The sequence below is a fragment of the Ambystoma mexicanum genome, chromosome 3q, assembly GCF_040938575.1.
Source record: "Ambystoma mexicanum isolate Mex_15411 chromosome 3q, UKY_AmexF1_1, whole genome shotgun sequence".
Lineage (NCBI taxonomy): Eukaryota > Metazoa > Chordata > Amphibia > Caudata > Ambystomatidae > Ambystoma > Ambystoma mexicanum.
In genome coordinates, this window is record NC_090926.1 from 3,792,141 (window position 1) to 3,815,077 (window position 22,937).

Below are 22,937 nucleotides of genomic sequence, written 5' to 3' on the forward strand. Positions count from 1 at the left end.
GTCAACGAGGTAGTCTATGACATGGTCAATCGGGTGACTGTCTTGGTGGACAAAGTAGTCGATGAGGCTCAAGTCGACGACTATGGAATCAGTGACCAGCCCTTCAATTACTTGCTCTTTGACAAAGACCTGCGCTTACCCGCTGATGCCAGCGACTTTCTCGTGGACGGAGATAGACTATCTGCTCGTAGGCTAGCTAGTGACTGCGACCAGCCTCAAAGGACTTCAACGTCTTTTTACTGGAGGGAGCACACTCTTTGGACCTTGAGGACTTCCCCTCTTCAATCCATGCCACCATCCTCCGAATGCAGTCCTTCCGTGTCTGAGGAAAACCACTGGCAAATTGGACATCGGCCTCATCCTGGTCGGGATAAAGACAGTAAATGCACCCGAGGTGCCGACCCTCAATGAAGGCCGCACTTTTCACAGGACTTGAAGACGCTTCTTCGTGGCATCCGCCATGGTGTTGGAGCAAGGCCCAAGCTTGGGCCTGTGGCGCTACGAGATGGAGATCCGACGCTGGACTGAGGATCTTCTCCGGCAATGGAACCCACCGCCGTTCGTCACAACATGACAGTAGGCGATGAAGAAATGTCTCACAAGGACTGCCAACATGAGAAAAGTGCAGAAAAAGTGTAACGATGGCCACAAGAGGTGGGGCTTACAAGGAAGTGTGTCATTGGCTGAGGCAGTATGACCCAACATGACACTGGTAAGCTTTGGAGGAAAGTAGCAGTTTATCTTAAAACTAAACTGCTTTAAATTTAGCAAGGAATCCCAGCCTGACTCGGAATATTCATGAGCATGCAAATCAATGCAAGACCTCATGCTGGAGAAATGGGAATATTTGGCAAAAGCACAGACCGCATTTACTGCTTTCAGCACCATGCTCCCAGAGGTGAACACTTTCTTTGCCAAGGTATCAGCCTTTTTCGATTGCCTATCCGTGGGAGGTTAGATGTGGAGGACTTCAAATTTACCACTTTGGCTTGCACCACAAGCCCTTTGGGGCTACGATGCGCCGTCAAAAGCTGAAGATTGACGGATTACATTTGTCAGCTGGGCATAGACCGCTGGCGTACAGTACAGCATGGGTGTTGCCAAATATGCAGGACTGGCGGTGTTGAATGGTAAAGCCTATTTCGATTGCGGTCCCCGGTCGAGAATGTCAGTCGAAGACACTTAAGCAATATCAACTGACAGAGTGCCAAGGTAAAGCGCAACATCGTAATTCTCGACCCTGTTGTGGTACTGAGCATTTGGTCGAGTAGAACGGGGCCGCCTGCTGAAACTCAACATCGGTGGAACTGTCTAGCCTATTTGCGTCATGTAGGCCTCAGCCAGTTCCAGTAGGCCCGCCTGGTCCGCTACAAAGCCAGGCAACGGGTCCATGGTTACGACGACTAACTGTTCCATTCCAAAAGGGATTGGGCGCCCCCCCCCCCTTGTCATCAAAGATCGGCCGCATTCGATTCGAAGAAGTCCGCCCTGTACTCTGGCACATAGGCTCGGTCTTGTGGAAGATCCGATGAGCGTGCGATTTCAACGGCACCCAACACGGTTTCCGACAGTGTCAGTGCCAATGCAGGTTTTCCAGAGTCTGAGCTCAAGGACATTGGAGCTCTTACACTCCTTTTGAATGGATGAACCAGGGGTGGCTGAAGTCAATTCTGCCAACGTACCAGTTGTGGCCGTCTCAAAGAACTGCAACATTTGTCCTCTAAAGCCCCCTTCCAGGGTACGATGTACCCCTGTCCTCTGATGAACTGGAGTCACACCTATGCCTGTGCTTCTTTTTGTATGCCAAGGAACAGTGATGGATTTGCTGCGGGAGCAAGACTGTTTTTTCGCTTTTTTTGGGTTCATGGCTAGACGTGAACCACATTGCTCCGTATCATGTCCAAAGCCGAGACACCACACACAAATAGTGCGAGGGTCAGTGAGGGACATTTTGGAGTTACAGTCCCTGCAGCAATTGAAACCATACCCCCTTAATCCCCTACATTCTGGTGCAGTAACAATATTTGAAAAGATCGACCTGTGTTCCGAGTAGCGTGCTCAATGCGTGGGAAAAAGAACGGAGTTAGGGGGTGTAGTGCATCCCATAAGTACGACAATGCATCATGAGTCCAGGAGTGGCACAACCGAAAATGAGGGATGACATTGAGGCGCACTATGACCCCTAGTGACATTTTCCAAAGCAGCCGATGCCAGATGGACATCTATCAAGATGAGGAATCTGTGGGAGAATGCAATCCCTCGAATAGTATCGGTGAAAACTAAACTTGCAGAAATGTATATTAACTGGAAGGCCAGTTCTTCCAATGCTAAAAGCTATCGTGGACATTTAAAGGATCACTTTGTTACCAAACTCTCCAATCATCACCAAAATAATCAATAATTTACCACTGCACTTGTTAGTTTATAGGTGATCGATAGGTCGTCTAAGCTTCTTACATTTTTACTAAAATGATAAATCAATTTGCATTGTAGTTGGCAAAAGTGCCCCATTTTTTATTTCTGGTGGGGGGAAAATGTCAAGAATGCACCAGTGAGTGGAAATGGATTCTTGGCAAATAGGAAATGGTGTGATGTGTGTATGTGAAGAACTGAAGAGGGTCAATACTTGGGTAGTTGAAATTTTGACCCCAGCTTTAAGAGAAAAGGTTGGCTACAGAGTGCAATCTTTCACGGCGTACACGTACACACACACACACACACACACACACACACACACACACACACACACACACACACACACACACACACACACACACACACACACACACACACACACACACACACACACACACACACACACACACACACACACACACACACACACACACACACACACACACACACACACACACACACACACCCCCCCCCCCCCCCCCCCCCCCCCCACCCCACCCCCCCACCCCCCCTGAAGGAACCAACAAAACAGTGTTCACCAAAGAACAAATATAATCAAGACAGGAGACTCAAAGATGAAATGCTTTAGCAGCCAAACACTTTTTTTTTATAAGTCTTTGTTTTCCAGAAACCCCCCCCAAAATATTTTCCTTTTCTTGTAGTAATATTTTAAGCAACTGTCTGACATAATACAATTTAGTCTTTTTTTCTAAAACAAAGAAAAAAAAAAGATGAGCTGTTTAAAACCTCCCCTCCCCCAAAAAACATTTATCTTCTGAAAATGTGTTAATACATCATCTGTTAAAGGTATCTTTTTTTCCCAAATGTTTCATTTTGTAGGGGATGTTGGCAGAAAAGTGACCATACACCAGTCAGTAAGGGGAGGTGGCAAAGAGCAGGTAATAGGAGAAGGTTTGCATTTTTTCATTTTTAAATTAAATCCAGCACATAGGAAAAGTAATACAATAATACAGTACCTGGATGGCAAAATCCTCAACAACCATCCCACCCATCCCAGACACACCCCTCTCAAAATAAATCACACATAACAAAGCTTATTTGTACATTCGGCAAGAGTAAAAACATGTATTAGTGACCCAGTGATTGTTGGATTCTGCACTTGTTCTCTCTCGCTTGAAGTACCACAATACTCAAAACTAGAAAGGATTAAAAAAAAAGGTTGGGCAAAACGGTAGTTAGATTGGGGTCACCACCAATCTATAAAGAGATGAGGGAGGGATGAAGCTGTTTTGTGTGTCTTTGTTGAAGGAACGAAGTTGAACCAGTGGACTGGTATGATTTTTTTTCACCTATTTGGGGTAGGGCAAAGGGGTTGCTTGATGGGTGTTTGGGACCAAACATGATTACGATCTTTATTCTATCAGGAGGGTTGCTTGCATGAGGTAAGGGCAGTGAGTAGACAGGGTTAAGGAGTTTGGGAGAGGGCATGTTGCATAGCTGCTAAGGCCCACCCTTTTGCTGGCAGTAAAGGGAAAGTGATGGTACTTGGGAGACACCTTGCCCTCTCCTCCAGAGGGTGGACCACAGGAGTCTCTGGAATGAAAAACAGTTTTCTCATCTTGAGGATTCAGGGCCATGCCCCAGGAATAAAATAGTTTTGTGTCTACCCCACCAACAATTAACAAGCACCCCTCCACTCCCACAACAATCAAATCAGTCAATAGACAGAATTAATCCTTAAGACCTAGAGCTTCAGCCTGAGGGAATTGCTAACACCATATCCTTTACATTTGTTAGCTTGGTTGGCCTCTAACTAGAAAAGGCTGGTTTGTCTACTATGTCACTGCGCCTCTGCGTGACCGCACCTCACTCACAGCCAGGTAGCCACTTAAGTATAGGAAGAACAAAAGTTGTTCTAGGCTGGCTACATAACAATATTTAAATATTAATATTTGGACAAAACTCACTGCCACAGATCATATGCTGCAATGCCAGTTCAGTGACAGTCACTATATCTGTGCAATGACTTTCTTCATCACACCCACTTATTTATGAAACAAAATAACAATTCAGACATCAAGGTAGGCATCCTGGTTCTTCAAGACCCTTCCAGAAGTGAATCAGGGGAGCCAAAACAAAGGCATCATAAAAGTACAGACACTTGCAGAATGGCTGATCGCTACTCCAGAAAGACGGGGAACAAGGCAGCCATGGTCCAACTGTGACAAACAGTAGTTGGCCTGAGAGCCAGCAAGAGAGGACAGCTTCACAAATGCTGCTCTCTGCCTGAAGGGGGTAGCAATTGTGACGGTACTTAGTCGGCACAACGCACACTTTCCCCTTGTAAACATTAACATCTAACCCACCCACACCAAGTAAAGATCTATTTATGAATTTGTCTCCCCATCCTTCCACTGCCTTACCCATGCCAACAAACCAGATCTCTGGAAGCTAAACAGTTCAAGTAACATGATATCTGAGAAAAATAATTGCATATGCGAACATCTTTTTTTTTTTAGGGAGGGAGTAGAAGCTGGGGGAGAACAAATATTTTTTTGGTAGTGAAGAAACCTCCACTCTCCCCCTTTTCTGACTCGGCTTTAAAAACAAAACAAACAAAAAAAAGACTTGTAAAAACCTTTCTTAAAGTAAACATTGAAAAAGCAAGCTTAAACACATGCTTTCCCATGATAAGCGTATACACAGTAATTGATGGGCACTGACTACAGTGTTCTTTATTCAATTTCCACGCTTATGTGACAAGTGTGTTGGCTGCACCCCAGATGAAGGCAGAGTCTGCCACTGTATGGATACCGTGGGTGAAAAAACAGGCAGGATTGTCAGGCCTACCAGGGACGGGCAATTTCCTTCAACAATTGTTGCTTAATCTGATCGTTCGGCAATGGGTGGGACACATTCTTGACAAGAAAATGACTGCTTCCAGCCCTACACCAACTTATCTCTTGCCTTCCAGATCGAATACTCCTCTCTATTATTTGCACAATTGCATTTATACAGAAGACTTACATTTGGACATGGCACCAAGAGAGCACGACATTAGGACACCTCGAGACGCAGCACAAAAACTGCTGGATAAATCAGCAAGGTTTCTAAATGTTGACATTCTACCTTTCTCTAATTTCTGAGGGACTAAGAAGTGGCAGGAAAACAGCTTTAGCACAGCGTGTTACAAGCAATAGGAGCTTTCTTTTAAGAACCTTCCACCAGCAAATAACTACCTGCTGCAAGGCAAAGATTAGAGGATGATTGCATTAAGGCTAGGAATGGTCAGACCCATCAAATAACATTAAAAGGAACATGTTGCATCAAGAGTATGCAGGTAGGGTTTGTGCATTATATCTCTGATAAGGGTTTGTTAAACAGTAATTGCCACAAAAAGGATACATAAATGCATTTTGGATAGTGGTAGTGCACAGAATCCTGGATCCATAAAACAGATAAACCTACTTTTAAAGTGGCAAGAAATTGAACATCTAGTAAAAATGGAAACATCTGTACAAGTTAAGGCCCATGAAATCTTAAGGTAAATGAGGAAATTGTGTCAAAGCAGCTGATGGGTGGTGCATAAGCAGACTCTCCACCCTTAATAGAACAGATGTATGTTCGCCACATTCAAACATTTTTCATCAGAAAAATAGGGAGGAAGGAGAAATTAGTAGGACTGAAATTTGTCCTCCATGGGCTACCTCAACATCAGTTGGAAAAAAAATTGATGAACAGGCTATAAAATGACTTCACATCATACATTCTGTGGCAAATTGTAGGGAATGATACGGTCAACAGGGAGACCACTCAGGAGCCTTAAAACTAGAGTCTGCTTGCAAAATGAAAGAGAAGCGCAACCACTCTTGCAATTTAAGATAAGTATGTCACGTTGATGTGAAAATAGCAGACAAGTGTGTGAAATGGACATAAGAATACAGCCTGTATTTAAAGGGGTAGGATGAAAATGGTACGGTAGAGTTTAACTGTTTGCTACAGAAGAGCACCTGCCATCGTATAAGGTGGGATTTATTTTGCGAAAAACGCTTACCCAGGAAAGCAGAAGTAATGATGTGCACGCTCTACATGTTTGAAAAATTGAAGACTTAGACTAACATTAATCCAGAGATCTGTGATAAGTGTGGAGCATGTTCTTTGGTTGGGCATTCACCATTTCATGTAAGAAATCGTTTTCTTTTTCCAGGGTGACATGAGATAGAAGGAATTTTCTTCACCATTTCCCAATGAACTTTTACCAATTCTAGTACCCAAAAGAGCAGTAATGATTGCTCACTGCTCTAAAGCCAATTTCTACAGAACTACATCCCTCTTTACTTGCTACCAAAAGCCCACTTTTAATAGTTATATTCCACTGGGGCACAGCTTTGGCATAGATCTAGCGGTTTCTGTAAAAAGGGAGACAAAGAAGGGGGGGCGAGTCAACATTTTACAGTTTAGATAGGGAAGACATTCCTCAATGACAAATACCTTTCAAATACAATAGCACAGATTTGGTGAATATCCCTTAAAACCAAAGACAACCAAGGAAAACTGCGGTACTTCCAGGGAACTGGAAGCTGGGGTCCAACCAGCAGACTGTGGCCTTTCCAAGGGAATGGCATGGACTACACTGATTCGGGAAAAGACTTTGGAGTGAGCAAAATGTCCAAGCGCTTAGTCAAACAGAAAGGTTACTGGAGATCTGAAAAAAATACGATCAACCATTTACTCGCTCATTTCATTTTGCACGGCATCTGAATCTTACAACTTCATCCAAAGATTTTGAAACTGTAAGATACTCTGAAATATTCAAAAAGATCAAGATCCAGAAACCCGTGTCTTCTGACAGAGGCCGAACCATTCTAAATTCTCCCTTTACCAAGGCTACCACACAAAGGATGTAGGGGATATAACCACCGTACTCTAAATATGGTGACAAGAACAGGCTTGGTTTGCAGTGTCCTCAATATCTCAGGAACCTCAGCCACCGAAGCCATAGTAGCTATAGGATGGAACCAATTTTTGTTCTGTGCATTGAGGATATGTGAGACCAGGCAAGGGCATGCCAAAATACGTACCATCTATGGAGGTGCTTTCAGATGCCACAGCAGAGAACATGTCCATAATGAGGGTCAGAACACAGCTATCAGGTAGGCAAATAAAACAAAAACTCAAGTTTAGGAGCAAAGTATAACTTTAAAAGTGGGATAGGATTTTGGGTGTGGTACGATACCAAGACAGGGAGTGGATTTATCACTGAAAACGGAAAAAAAGGTCATGGCTATGTGACCTAGCACATAGAAGTTCCAAGATCAAATCACAACACACACACACACACACACACACTTGTCAAAGAATCGTCAGTCTTTAAACACGCTTCTCTGGAGTGATGGACTGGATTATTTGGTAGAGCAGGGATGGCATCCCATTGCGTGAAGACAACTATTGTCCCTCGTCACAGGTTGTGGTCTCAGGATACACACTGCAGACGCACAAACAGCCGCTAGGGATTGGTGTACTGTACATTATCTGAAGATTCAAACACTTCAATGGGTGTAAAAGCACCCATTACACAAACGCATGAATAATTTAAAAAAAACAAAAAACACCCAACAAAATAATACACAGACATTCAGCAGGTACCCATCAAGAAGGGAACATCTGTTTTCAGTTGTCTTTGATTAGCCAGTTACCTGGCCAAAGTTAATGTTAAGAAAACAGATTAAATAAGTGATCTCAAACGTACTAGTTTATTCGAACACCACAATAATTCCTGGGAACTGGGTGTTGCGACCTTTGACTTAATGGCTTCCGTTATTAAATAACCAGAGCACAGATGCAATCCATTCCTACGGAATAAAAGCAGCAATTGAACCAAGTTGCTCTAATGCAAGTTCCCACATAGAGCAGCCACAGCTATGGCGTACAAAATGGGCATTATCCACTTCCTAAAACGAGACAGTAGATTGTAGACCTCTGGTCACAGAAGTTGCTATCCTACCACCTGTCGTGCAGCCTAGAAGTTACAGGACCACAACACAGGTTGAACATCTCTCCCACTGCAGGAGTTCAGGCTCTGTTGCCGCACAACCCTTTTGCACATAGGAAGGCAAAGGAGAGATCTTACCTGCCACTTCACAAGAATAGGAATCTGCTTTTGATGCATTACCTAATTCACCACGTTAGCCACCTGGATGCAAAAGTGAAAATCAACGCATCCTGACCAGGGAACTACTACTTAGCACATCTACCTTAAATTTCCATTATGCTGCACCTGCACTCCCATCCTGTCATCTTTGAGCATAAACATGCTCCTGGTTACCAGGGAAGAATGGTTCCCTACAAGTCTGCTTATTGACTAGCACCTCTCTTTCAAAGGGGAAGAATTATAACAAGAGGGGCTCTACTTACTCTTGGCATATAGAGCAGGTATGGCCATGGAAGTTGGCAACTCCCTTGGAATGCTTAGGTACAGAGACATTTTGCATAGATTCTTTGAAATGTAAAACATTAAATGTGCATAAGGAGCATTTGCACAACTAAGAGAGGAAGGATAGGGCACAGAACAGGCAATGCCAAAGCATCTCACAGCCTACTTCCAGGTCCCTCCAACCAAAAACCGCGGACAGAGCAGGCAGTAATGTAGTGCACAGTCATGGGAAACGGACCCGATTAAAAAAACAGAGCACTCATTTTCTAAACTGCTGGGAACACACATCTGTGCTTTCCAAAGTATGTGCAACCAAAGCTAAGAAAACATCAAGGACATCCAAATCAATGATAAACAGTGTCAACTCCATGACCCAACCCTTAAATGGCTGTTTGTTGAAACCGTGAAAAGTACCCGAACATGGTTTGCCTTGTTTCAGCTGTGCAAAGGGACAACAATGCCTCAAATCTGCCAGTGCGGCTTGGGTCAGCCTCCTAGTTCTACAAATAGTATGACTGCTAGCAATCACAGACATACCAATGTGGTGAAGACAACCCACTCCCAGTCAAGACCGCAATGAAACCAACTAGTGGGTCAAGAAACTTAGATTGGTTTGTTCAGTTTTGGTTCAAATTGTAGAAAAAGCAAGCTAGGAGCTTGTGGTAGAAATGGTCCAACAGAACCTTTTACTCATATTTTATGAGGTATAAAAGCTGTGCTTTAGAGAAACCCTTCAGGGTAACAAAACAAAAAACAATGGGCAAGGGTGTCCTAAGTGTCAATGATTTCACACTCCGGGTGCTCAAGAGAAGTGTTCATGAAGTACTACTGAAAAGGAGCAGCAGTTGCAGGGTCTACTTTTTTGTTAATATATTCCTCAACAAATCAAACTATGGTAAAAGGACATCACAGCATATGAAGTAACAGATAATTATTTGTGCCATTTATGAACCAATAACTCGAATGAGCGACTGTCCGAAGTGTTTGTATAGTATGTAGAGCCTTCGATGCAGCACAACACCTTTCAGCAGTAGAGAGAATGACTAGATGACTAGCACCCACCCTGACCAATTCCTTACGCAACCTCTAAATTCCTTGACATGGCCAGGGTAGCGAAGAACAATCGGCCAAAACTACATTAAAAAATGATCTGGACCGTTCCAGTGCGGTTGCCACAACCAGATTAAAATCCACTATGAAACAAATGTCACGCTCAAAAGGGAAAGTTTATAATTGGTCAGAGCGAAACCAAACAGAACTATGTTGCTAAAGGGAAGACAGTAAGATTTCTGGATCAGGAATACCCACTTCAAATTCTGAGGTTTGCACATGCTTGTTTCTAGGGTAATATGTACAGGAATAACTTTATAGGAAACGGCAATAAAAAACTAAACACTAACAACTCCCACTTTTCCACCATCAAAAAAGAAGAGGCTGTAAGTGAGACCCAATCAGCTCAGCCTTGAGAGCATTAGCTTGCTCATAGCCTAACAGAGAACCGTTTAAGGGCTACATAGCATATGAAAAAAGCTTTTGTTAAATGAGGCACCACAGGCGGGGAATGGGAAAGCCACCAAAACAGGGGGCAAGAGACAGCCCACTCCCATCTTCTGTTGATTTTACATGTCTCGTGCCCATAAACACAATACCCTCTCTGCTGCCATCGAATGAAACAGGCAGGCTCCGTCAGTAATACCCAAGCTTACGGAAAGAGTATAGGGGAAATGGCCTATAGGGAAATCAGAATACCTTTCAGATGAGCACTGGGTGGAGTAAGATGCAGTTCAGTATTAGAAAGGAATCAGAGGATCCTTAGACAAAAGGAACTTTCTTAAAAGCAAGGATATGGCAGTTGGAGGCCCAGCTCTGCCCAGATGTTACATCACAGTCCAAGCAGAATACAGAAAACCTCTTGCAAAGTCCCAGTGACATTGTAGTGGCTGGGCAAAGATCCCAAAGACAGCGTGTTTTAAATTAGGTGTGTGGCACGGGAATGGGGGTATGGCGAGAGAGGGCCCCAGGAGCATTTGGACACTGGATAGTAAGTGGGGTGTCTGCAAAAACGGCTGTCCTAATTAAAAGAAGTTTATGGGGTTCTGGAAGGCAGAGAAAGAACATTAAGATGGGGGATGCTCAAACGGGCTGAATTCCTTCAGCCCAATATATTTACCAGGCATTAGGAATAATGGCAGATTAATTGTGCTGGCATCGAATGTAGCCATATGGGGTATGGGAAGTAAACAACATGCACGCCGCAATGCAGACACAAGGTGCCTGCAGACTGTAGACAACCAATAAGCAATTTGGTGGCAAGAAATGCGTGCAGAAGGAAACCAACAGCGAGCGGCACTACCATCTGTACCTCCGCAGGAATGCAAGAAAACTGCATTTCATCACTGCCATTGGGCTTCTTAGATTGATTCACGCTCACTGACTCATGCAAAGACACAGGCCTGGAAGCAGTCCTGTTTGCGGTGGCATACTGTATCTAGTCCCCATTGATGCACCATTAACATGCAGAAATACATGGGTGAATTTCAAATCTCGTTGCTTAACGATCCCATGTATCTGCAGCCGGGCATTTTTCAGAGCTAGCACCACCGGAGGATACTTGCTCCCTTGTCCGTCAATTCCATGTGAACACAAAATGCGGAACTGTAGATCAGCATTGTGGGCCCCAAGACCTTCATCCTTGTTTACTCCCCAAAAGGTTATTTGAATACATCAATCAGTACAAATGTGTAGGGATAATACCATAGCAGAGTGTACTGCAAGGCATTACTTTTCTCAGATGACTGTGGTGTGGAATGGCATCATACAATCCTGATCAGGCAAGGACATCTTGCGTTTCTGAACATGTAAACATGGCATGCTTTGGCCATCAAGACAGAGCAAAGTACCAGAATTCATGGGGTGCAGGTAATTGCAGGGCTGCTAACATATCAAAAAGAGGGTTTGCTTTTCTTCTACAGAGAAATACCCAGTGTCATGGCAAATGGCTGGCGTTCGATGGAGAGTCTGAGGCTCATCCACCACAGAGAACCATATCATGAGGCCTAGAGAAAAAGTTGCAGGTCACCATGATTTGCTGCAGGTGGAGAAGCCAGGAACCTGAAGCCTGAAAAAGAAAGCAGCAGGGAAGGTGCAACAGACTGCAACTTCCAGCTAGACACCAAACAGGCAAAATCTGAAACAGCAAATGAGTGGCATGACGTTGACGCTACTTGCCCTATTTTACATAAGGAGTCGGTTTTGATAGAGAAGTTAGAGGTTTATGATTGGGGTGGTGAGGGGCTTTCATCCCACAATCTGAGCACCAGCTGCAAATTCCAAGAATGAGGAAAAGACATATGAGAATGTGTGCTTCCTCCAGTCATAGAGGCAGCAGCAGGATGTGACTCTAAACATGAAGACTCAAAGTGAAATTGCCAATTATCTATTTAAACATAGCAAAGCCGACAAGCTCGCTGATTGAGGTCCAATATTCTGAAAAAATCCTCACAATAGCCACAAATCAGTAACCATGAAATTCCCTCTGCCCTCACCCAGGCTTCAACTTGAATACATGCTGGTAAAATTACTAAACTCCAGTTTAACATCATGAGCAAATGTAGAGACTAAGTTGCCCATTCGGCTGTGGACAGGTAACTTCCCATGGAATAGGGCAGTGTTAGAAATGGGGCTCGACTTTTAGCATGCAGTTAGCAGGATCCATCTGGATCAGAAAGGAAGACAGATCAGGGAAGGCAAGGGCTACTGTGAAATGGTGATGGTAGCCGAACATTAGGAAGGTGAGGTGGAAGTGTCCGGAAATCTACAAAAAAGATAAAGGCGTGGTTTGGGGTGGCATTTAAAGGTCCTGGGATCAGAAATCCCCATGCCCTCTCGACAAGTAAAGGTTTTTGAGCAAAAAGTGGCATTAGTATGCAGCAGAAAAGCTACTACATGACATTCTGCAAGGAGTCCAGCTCCAAAATATACTGGGTGCCCCAAGGAAATGCATGCAGGCTTCTGGGAGATTGGTGGATAAGGAGAAAGGATGTGCTGCGCTCAACTGTGCATGTCTATACCTCTGATGCATTAAAACTAAACAAAAAACGTTTTTGGTGTGAAGGGCAACCCAATTGAGGAACTTCCAAGCCTTTTGCCTTTTTTAGTTTGTCAAGAAGGAAACCGAACATCCTACCCTTCCAGATCCCTCTTAGGTTAGAGTCTGCATTAGTTACCTTTGAACTGTACCCTATCCTGGCCACATTTTCCAATGATGATTTACATTTTTGTATGATTTGCACACGCAGACATACGGAACGACACAAGCAGACTGATCTGCCAGGAGGAAATAACACTATACGCAATATCAACATTTTGTTTTAAATACAGGACCAAAACAAAAAAATATTATTTCTATTTTTTGTGTCTTTCTTTAAAAGCAACATGTACATATAATTAAAAAAGGTGCAACACTTAAAAGGAGAAAAAAACTTGCTAATTAAAAACTACGTGGACATTTGTGGTTGGCGAGTAACTGGGTTCGGGGTAGAACAAAAGCAACACATGAAATGAAAACCCCTTGCATACATAACACAAGACGCCCTGAAGTAAAACTTATTTTTAAGAACATAGTAAGTAAACTTATTCTCCCTCCCACCCCCCATCGGTGAAGGCCCAGTTGCTGTAACGCCCACCAAGGCCTGGCACAGATAATGCTCTTCTGAAAGGACAGAACATACAAATACTCCCCAAGCACCCTCCAAAAACAGTCTCAGCTGCATGTACTTCCAGCTTACAAGCTGATGAGTGACAAGCTGGTATTTGTAAATTTCATGGAAAATCTGGACATTCAAAGAACCACCCAAAACACTAAAAATGTGTCCATTTAGGGTTGTGAAAGTAAACTAGGCACTAAATGCGAGTTACTGTGGAGCCAGAGAGCTGTAACAACTTGCATTACTCCCTGTATAGGGCTCAACTTCCAGCACTCATCAGGGTCAGGGGTCTTTGAAGATTCAAAAGCCAAAGAGATGGCCTGGCAGGCAAGCCAACACACATACAACATAATTCTTGGAGCATAGTTTTTCAAAATACTATTCCCTTCCTGCTGCCAAGGAATCGGACTTAAAACCTACCCTTATAACATTTGTTTTTAAATAGCACACAATACGAGTGGTGCAGGCCAGCTGTCCAATCAGAGTGCAGCACAGTTCTTTTTAATTCTCCAATTCCAACACCTGCTAATAATAAATCAGCCAAATGTATGCTATAGAGACCACAGAGGAGTACATTCAGAGGAGTAAACTCAGAGGTAAGGTCACAGGCTTAGAAGCTGGACACATCCTTTCAGCATGAGCCACAAACTGAGACATACATAAAAAAACACAGAACAAACAAAGCGAAGCCGGGGCACCAAAACTTGAAATGAGCCACCCTGCATTCTTCACAGTGGAAGCGAACATTCCCAGTCACGGCAGGCATTAGCCTTCTGCCGAACATTGGAACCAAGTTGAATATCAATAATTACTTTATTTAAAAAATAAAAAAAAGCGTTTATAACGCAACAGGCTTCTCAACCATCTACCGTCAAATAGACGCTGCAGAGGGGCTTTTTCAAGGCAGGAGGAAGATCATGCCAGCTTGAACACCATAAGCATTGCAGAGCCAAAATGAACGAGAGGCATGTAAGTGCACGTACATGCCTAGGCTTGTGCAAGATTGACACAGCTTACACGTGCGATCAGGCAGTATCATACGCCGGGACAAATTAAACACGCCAGTAAAACCCCCCTTCTTTCTATCTTCTCCCCATAGTTCTCCGTTTTAAAGTGAGTTCTAGCTCAAACCCATCCAAACCTTCTGCTTCCTCTCCATCTATCCAACCCACCCTTTCTTTCACACACACATTGGTGGACACCCGCTCATATCACCCCAAGGATGGGGACTCAATACACACTTGCGCGCACACACACACACACACACACACACACACACACACCCCCCCCCAGTGCAACCAAAGTTAAAAAGCTATTTTTTTCAGAATATATGTTTCTTAGCAACAACTTCAGTATAACATGAAAAAAGTGAAAAACTAGAAACTAATTTTTTTTTGTCTTTTCCCCAGTCTTTTCTCCCTCCCCCAACCCCACAGTCCTGTTTCTCTGAATTTCAAATGATGCGCGCTCATGCTTCACATTGTCCTATTCGGCCATAGCTTTTGCACAATTCAAGTATTTCTAGGGTGATATGGTTCTTTTAGGTTTGTTTTTGTCTTCTTTTTTGGCTTCCCAATTTAAAAAAAGACAAAAAAATGTTTGTAACTGCAGGGAGGCAAACGGTATGTTCTGAAATCCAAGACATGGAGCTAACCCACCTCTGAACGTCACTCAATCTGGCTCCATATTCTCTCTTTTTTTGTTTTTTTTAGTTCTTTTTTAAAAAAAAAAAGAAAAGAAAATGGTGTTTATTGCAAGTTGAGGAGGGGTTAAGTTAGTGCTGCAGCTGCTGCTCCAAAAAAGGTCACACGAGGTCAGAGTTGAAAGTTCCAAGTTCAAATTGAGTCTGACCCCCCTCCAAGGAGGTCGCCAGGTAGTAAGGGAGCTGGGCTTCCCATCCGGTGGGGGTCTTCCACACTGGGCACACCCCACAGGCTGGAGGGTCCCCAGAGTGAAGCACCAGCCAAGTCACCACCGCCACTGCCACCACTCCACTGCCCAAGTCCTGTCGATCCACCAAAGAGATTTAAGGAGGGTCCGACTGTATCGGTCTGGCTCTGTCCAGTCTCCAGGGACTGCCAACCTGCATTGGGGTTAGTCTGAGTTGCTGTGGGCGTGGGGGGCTGGGATTGTGCAAGGAAGCGGCTGACCTCATCGTCCGTGGCAAACTCTGCCAGAATGGTGGTATTCCCCAAAACACACCTGAGGGGCAAGATAGAAAAGAAAATATGTGAGCCATCAACAGTCTTTACATTTGTGCAAAGTCCTGAATGGGGTGGGGAGAGGGGTATTTAGAATAGAGAAAGATAGGGAGGCAGAAAAAGAGAGTGAAGGCAAACCAACATATGCATATGTAGCTTGTGCGATGTTTGTGCACATACACTGATTACTGCTATCACAGAGTACAGGGAAAGGGTACATTGTAGAGCATAAAGCTTGTACACGTATATATGTGAATATATTAACATGTTTAAATCCTGGAAGAAACAACATCTCTGGAATGCTTATAAAATAGGGTATGTGGTCTCTCCTGGCACAAGCGCATTTCACAGATTGAGCAGGGTGCACTATGCAGTTACTTGTTGAACATGCAAACACTATGACCTGGGTGGACGAAATTTGATGAGAGAACCTGAGGGTTACACTGACAACAAGCAGGGTTGGGGGTCTACATCGTATCCTGTGGCTTCAAAGACAGTACTTAATTCAAGGTCATTTACTTTGAAGCAATTACTTCAAAATTACTTTGAATAATATAGGTATTTGTGTGTTATGGAGTAAAAAGGGGGTGGGGATTGGTTTTGGGTAGAGGTAGTAATGAAGGGGAGACCTGCTCCGGCCCCATTTTAACAAAAACTATCAAAGTAGCATTTCAAAGTAATTACTTCGAAGTAAATTACCTCAAAGTAATTACTGTCGGTGAAATGGCATGGAAGGTACAAGTTACTTACCTGTAACTCTTGTTCTCCGGCATGGGTCGTGCATGGATTCACATGCTCATGAATATTCTCTGTCAGTTTAGGAATCCTTTGTAAAAAGAAAGCAGTTTAGCTTTAAATTTAAACTGCTTGTCTCATCTATAGCCTATCAGTGTCCTTTGGGTCATACTGCCCTCAGCAAATGACTCGTCATGCGCTCCACCCCTGGTGGCCATCTTCAGATTTGGTAGCACACGCAAAGTGGCAGTATGAACCAAGAAGAGCCAGAGAAAGGAAGGAGGGAGGGTGCGCATGTGAATCCATGCAAGAACCATGCTGCAGAACAAGTGTTACAAGTAAGTACCTTGTAACTTCGTAACTTTTCCAGCACAGGGTCTAGCATCGATGCCCATGCTCATGAATACGATTACACAGCAGAACATATAGACAACCACAGGAGGTGGCAAGGGTCAACAGAAGAAAAACACTTGCAGCTGGAACAGACTCACCGGCTGACCCGGGACTCCTGCTTGGAATCCCTGACAACGCAGTAGAATCTTGTGAAGGTGTAGGTGGAACTCCACATAGCAGCCCTGCAGATGTAGAGCAGGTGGAACACCAGAGAGAAACGTAGTCAATGGCTCTGGTGGAGTGGGATCTTAGCCGGCCTGGAATCGGTTGTTGGCGAAACGATGACAGTGCATGATGGAGCCAGAGAGCTACCTGGTTATGGAAGCCTTCGATAGGGCCTTCTCCCGATTCAGAGGTCCATAATTCACAGAGTTGAGATGTCTTCTGAAAAACCTTTGTGCGTACCAAATACAACTTCAAAGCACAAGCAACTTGCAGCGAATGCAACGCCCTCTCAGCAGATGTAGAAGGGTTCGGGAAGAAGACTGGAAGAACCAAAGGCTCGTTGAGATGGAATTCAAAAGGAACCCTCGGCATAAAGGTGGGTGGGTCCGCAGCACCACCCTTGGAGCGTGGAAGGACAAGTATGACTGCTCGCAAGAGAGGGCCTGGATCTCGACGATCCGCATGACCGATATTATGGCCACTATGAAAGCAGACTTCCAGGAGAGACACTTCAGAGGGGACGGATGATTCAGTTCAAATGGGGCTCACATGAACTTACTAAAACCCACCCAGGATCCTTCACTGGTGAAAAAGTCTTTTTAAGGCCTTTGAGGAACTCCTTGATGAGCCTGTGCGCCCACAGTGAGGCCTTAGCAGGCGGCCTGGTGTACCAGGAAATGGCAGCTAGATGCACCTTGATGGAGGAGTCCGCAAGAAAACATATAGGATGCTCTGTCTTTGGCCAGGCACTCCTTAAACTCCAGCGGCAGGGAAAAATGCCCAAACACTAGGGCTGCAGCAGCCAGGCCGTGAGGCTCAGCGACGGTGGGTATGGTGCAGTATTGTTTCTGTATTCGCTGGAGAGAATATCAGGAAGTGGAGGCAGCCGGATGGACGGAGCCATTGACAGATGGAGCAGGCCCGGGTACCAGATCTGCCAAGGGCGTGCTGGAGCAATGAGGATCACTCTGTAATGACTATGTCGCAGTGTGTTTATCATAAGTAGCAGCAGTAGAATTGGAGGGAAGGTGTACAGGGAGAGCACGTCCCAAGGGAACGAGAAGGCAACCCCCAAGCTCCTCGGCTGAGGAAACCAGCTGGCGAACATCTTGCACTTGGAAGTTGGCCGCCTATTAGGTAAGATTTTCATATTCATGATCAATCTTCCTTACCTGTTGTCAACCCCAGACCGTTTTTGCTGGGACTTGGTAATTATTTTACTTTGTCCCTATCTGAGTGGGAATCCCCCCCCCCCTTCACTTTTTATGGGTGACCTTTTTTATGTGTCTCCATAGTGCGTGATTGGAGGTATAGCTCCCTATAGCTTTAGACTGACTAAAGCACTATGGCAGCACACCCCACCTTATGTGAAGTGCTGGGGAGATAAATGTATCCCCTTGCTTACTCACCTGGTAACATTTATGTTATTATGACGTCCTTGGCATTACACCTGATAACAAAGCGTTTCCATTTAATGTAATAGCAATAACGGGTCTTGGGTTTTCTCGCTTCCCTCAGTATGTCCATACATATATGAGGGAGTTGAAGGTGTCCGAACTCTATGACCTCAGGAGTCAGGCTGCCAAGTTTAGAGTTTGTGGGCATGGGTGCAGTGTTTCTCCCCTGTCCTGAGATAACATGTTGTATGGGCAGGGCTGTTTCATAGGAGGGGAGAGTGACATCTCCATCAGATGAGAGAACCAGGGTTGGCGGGCCCACATGGGGTCCACCAATATCATCGTGACTGGTTCCTGGTGCATCTTGTGCACTATCTTTTTGAGTAAGTGAGTCGGGGGTGGGGGAGGGGGAAAGCGTAAACAAATTTCCCTGACCATGCTACCCAGAGCCCGTTCCCCTTGGAGCAGTTCTGTGGGTACCCGGAGGTGTAATCTTGACATTGAGCGTTCTCCAGAGTTGCGAAGAAGTCGATCTCTGGGAGACCCCATTCTGCGAAAACATTGGAGATGATGTCTTTGTGTAGTCGCCATTGGTACTCTATGGGCAGAGGGAAATCTCGGCTGTCTGCCAGAAGATTGAGTTCCCATGGAATGTGTTGGGACAACAGGAACAACCTGTGTATGAGAGCAAATATCCAAATGTTTTGGGACAACTTGGATAGCCCTGGAGAGTGTGTGCCCCCTTGTTTGTTCAGGTAGTACATGGCAGTGGTGCTGTCTGGCAAGATCAGGACCGTTTTCCCCTGTAACTGTCTGAAAGGCTTTCAGTGCTTTGAATAACGCTAATAGCTCCAACAGATTAATGTGGTTGGACGCTACTTGTGGGGCCAACACGCCATGCGCCGTCTGCTGAAGCAGGTGAAACCTCACGCCCTGTGAGCGATGCGTCGTTCGTGAGAGTGGCTTCCACTGCGGGGTGGTAAAGGTCTTCCCCTTCAAGAGGTTTTCCCTCGACCACCACTGCAGAGAGAGAACGAGGGCTGGCAAGACAACTACCAGATCTTCCCATTGTCCGCTGGCCTGACACGACTGGCTGTTGAGCCACTCTTGCATGGGACGCATGCGCAGACACGCGTGCGGAACTAAATAAATGCAGGACGCCATCATTCCTAACAGTCGCATGGCTTTGCGTACCGTCATTTCTCGACTGGCTACATGCTAAGGGATCTGAAACAGCATGTTTTGAACCCTGTCGTTGGGGGGGGGGGAGACAAGGCCGTCTTTCGTCAGAATTAGAGCCCCTAGTAACTGTTTGACTTGACTGTGGTCTAGGCTGGATTTCTTTTTGTTCATGCAGAATCCCAGACTGAATAAGAGGTCTATTGTCTTCTGCGTGTTCAATAGGCATGTTTCGTAGGACTCCCCTGTTATGAGCCAGTCACAAAGGGTAAGGGTAAACCGGGACGGATAGTCTGCGCAAATGTGCAGCTGCTACTGCCACTACCTTTGTAAACACCCTCTGTGCTGAGGCAATGCCGAAGGGGAGTTCTTTGAACTGATAGTGCTTGTCCGCTATCATAAACCTTAAGTATTTTCTGTGCGCTGGCAACATTGAAATGTGAAAGTATGCATCTTTCATGTCCAGTGTTGCCATGTAATCCCTCTGTTTCAACAGCAGGATTACTTCCTGTAAAGTGACCATACAAAACCTTTGAGGCTTGACAAACTTGTTCGCTGGGCGCAAGTCTAGCACAGGGCGCATGGTGAGATCGTTTTTGGGTACAAGGAAGTACACTGAATAAATACCCTTTTTTACCTGTAGAATAGGGACGGCTTCTATGGCGTCCTTTCCTAGAAGTGTCTGCACCTCTTACAGTAGGATTTGCAGGTGGTCCGGCGTCTTTATTTAGGCGGTCTGAATTGGGGTGGTCGGGCAACTTCTATACAGTACCCATGTGCGACCGTCTTCAGTACCCACTGGTCTGTTATCCCCTCCCATGCGGTAAGGAAAGATGTTATATGCCTCCCCCCCCGTCCAGGGTTGCATGGGAGGGGACCTGGATCCGCAGGTCATTTCTGACCAGAGGTCGGCGCGCCTCTGAGGTTCGAACCTCGTCCTCTACCTTTCCCAAGCCACTGTCCTCTGGGTGGATAAGTGGCGAAGGCATTAGACCCTTGTCCCGAATTCAAGTCGTTTCCTGCATTATACTGGGTCTGGGAAAAACAAGATTGCCCATTTAAGGACCAGCGGGAGACGCGTCCTTTCTGAGTGGGCATTGGTTGAAGGGAATTAAGGTCTCATGCTCTTTCTTGGCTGTTTCAAGAGCGTTGTCCACTACCTTGCCAAACAGGTTGGTCTCCTCAACAGGATTGTTAATCAGTGCTGCTTGGGTCTCTGGTTTGAAACAGGAATTCCTCCACCATGCATGTCTTTTTAGTAAGGTACCTTGTGCCAGGGTTATCCCCGCTGCCTCGGCAGCGTCCAGAGTGATTTTGAGCACATTCTGTTTCACCTGTTTGCCTTCGGAAATGATGGCGAGCAACTTGGTCCTTGTAGGTTCTGCCACTTCTTGGAAGCCTTCTTGTAGAAGGTTCCATTGAACGTCCACATAGATGGCCAATAGCGTGGTGTTATTGGCTATATGGGTGGTTAACGTAGCAGCTGTTATTCTTTTCCCCAGTGCATAAAGTCTTTTGGGTTCCTTATCAGGTGGTGCTTTTCCTGTAGACAGGGGAACAGCAGCCCGTTTTCTAGTGGTGGTAACCACTAACGAAACCGGAATGGCATGAACCTTGATATAGGCAGGGTCGTCGGAGAAGGCTGAAACAGCTTCTCCACCCTAGGGTTCACCGCCCTGGTCTGGGCCGGCGTCAACAAAGAAGGTGCCAACCTCCTCTTGAGTTCAACAAGGGGATGGCCTGGCTGGTCGGAGGTTTTTCTTTGAGTATCTCCTCCACGAAATCAGAATCTGGTAAGGCCTCTTGAGTGGCGATCTGAAAATGGTCAGCAGCCTTCTTCAAGACGGCATTGAACGCCATCTGGTCGTCCACTGGGGAGGCTTGCAGAGCCGGAGTGCAGGGGGGGGGGAATCTAAGCACAGGACATCGGGGTCGTGGGCGGGAGTAGGGGATGTCCAGGGATGATCATCAGCCTGATGGCTGTCCCCCTAATTGTCAATAAAACGGGTCTGATCAGTTTTCAAGAAAGGTGGCATCTTCATCCGGATCATAAGTGTCCATAACATCTTCATCTGTGAGGACACAAGTAAACTCCTCATGTGGATCATCCACGGTCCTTTGAAACTTAGATAGAGGAGGAGAAGGAAAGTCTTCCCGAGGTCTCGTGGGAGCAAGGGCCCCAGAATAAGAGAAATGTTTCTAATCTGTCCATACATCCCTCAAATTTCTCCCTGGTCCATGAGGATGAACCAAAAAGGGTCCGGGGAGGAAAGGGTTAATTTTCTTCCCTGTGGCTTTGAGATTTTTCCCCTAATGTCCCTGACAAGGGCACAGGACTCTCAACGTAGTCCTGGCAGGGTTTGGGGCGCTGTGGCGTGTCCTTCCACACGTCTCTCGGCCGTTCTTTGTGCTTCGCCGCCTCCTTCGAACGCTCCTTCAGTCTGTCGAAGTAATTCTTGCGATGCTCTCGGCAATGACAGGAGAATCTGGGCAGTCTACCGGCTGAACCGGAGGCTTTGCAGTGGATTTTGCCGCCATCGGGATAACCCGAGGCTGAGCAGTGGATTTTGCCGCCACCCGGGCCTTAAGCGCGTCCTACTGGAACGCCTCGACGTCTGCGTGTCTTTTAGCGTTAACGCACTTTACTTTGGATTGCTCAGTCGCAGGCCGCGACTGTGGTTGTAGGTAGGATGACGATCAGAGGATCCCGTCGAAGATTGAAAGTTCCGTTGGCGCTTTGGTACGCTTCGACATAGCCGCCGAAGCAGAACCTTGGGTTGTGCGTTTGGTGTTATGATCGTGTGTGCCTCTGTCGCCGGGTGTTTTCCTCGTAGTGTGACTCGCGTCAGGCCTAGTGGGGTCGGGGACGGGCGTCATGGACCGAGAGTGGTCTGCAGTTAGGTCAATGGCTTCCGATACGAAGGCCTGGTCATCACTAGTTCCCCTGTCACTTTTGGTTGTTGCAACAGCGGGGGGGAAGAACATTCAGCCTGCAACATGCCGTGGGCCGCCCACCGATTCAAGCAGCACCCCTTAAGCGTCTTAGGGAGCAGGAGTCTACAGTCAACTCGCTTCTTTGTGGTCGAGGGGCAGACAATTGTTGCACCAAGCGTGCTCGTCCTTCCAAGGCCATTTGGCCCTGCACGAGGGACAAAATCTAAATGCTGTATTTTCCATAGCGAAAGACAATTAAAGCAATGACAAAACCCAGGGAGCAGAGAGGGTGAAAGAGGAAAGGCATACATAAAGGACACGTCCACCTCAACCCCACTCTCCCTACTGTGTAGGCCGGTCAGAAGCCCTGCCACGTGGACGGCAGCGCCGCCGGAATTCAACAGGCATTGAAAGTCAG

The 22,937-nt window shown here is 45.8% G+C and overlaps 1 protein-coding gene across 9 annotated transcripts in view; it reads right to left on the reverse strand.

Annotated features, from left to right (window-relative positions):
- Positions 1 to 2,991: 2,991 nt before the first annotated feature.
- Positions 2,992 to 22,937, reverse strand: part of TNRC6B (trinucleotide repeat containing adaptor 6B) — a 2,246,995-nt gene continuing 2,227,049 nt past the window's right edge. For all 9 annotated transcript variants that reach the window (XM_069652930.1, XM_069652926.1, XM_069652923.1 and 6 more), the window contains one exon: positions 2,992 to 15,717. In XM_069652930.1, coding sequence (XP_069509031.1) covers positions 15,351 to 15,717 — 367 coding nt within the window. In that variant the 3' untranslated portion in view covers positions 2,992 to 15,350. The remainder of the gene's footprint in view (positions 15,718 to 22,937) is intronic.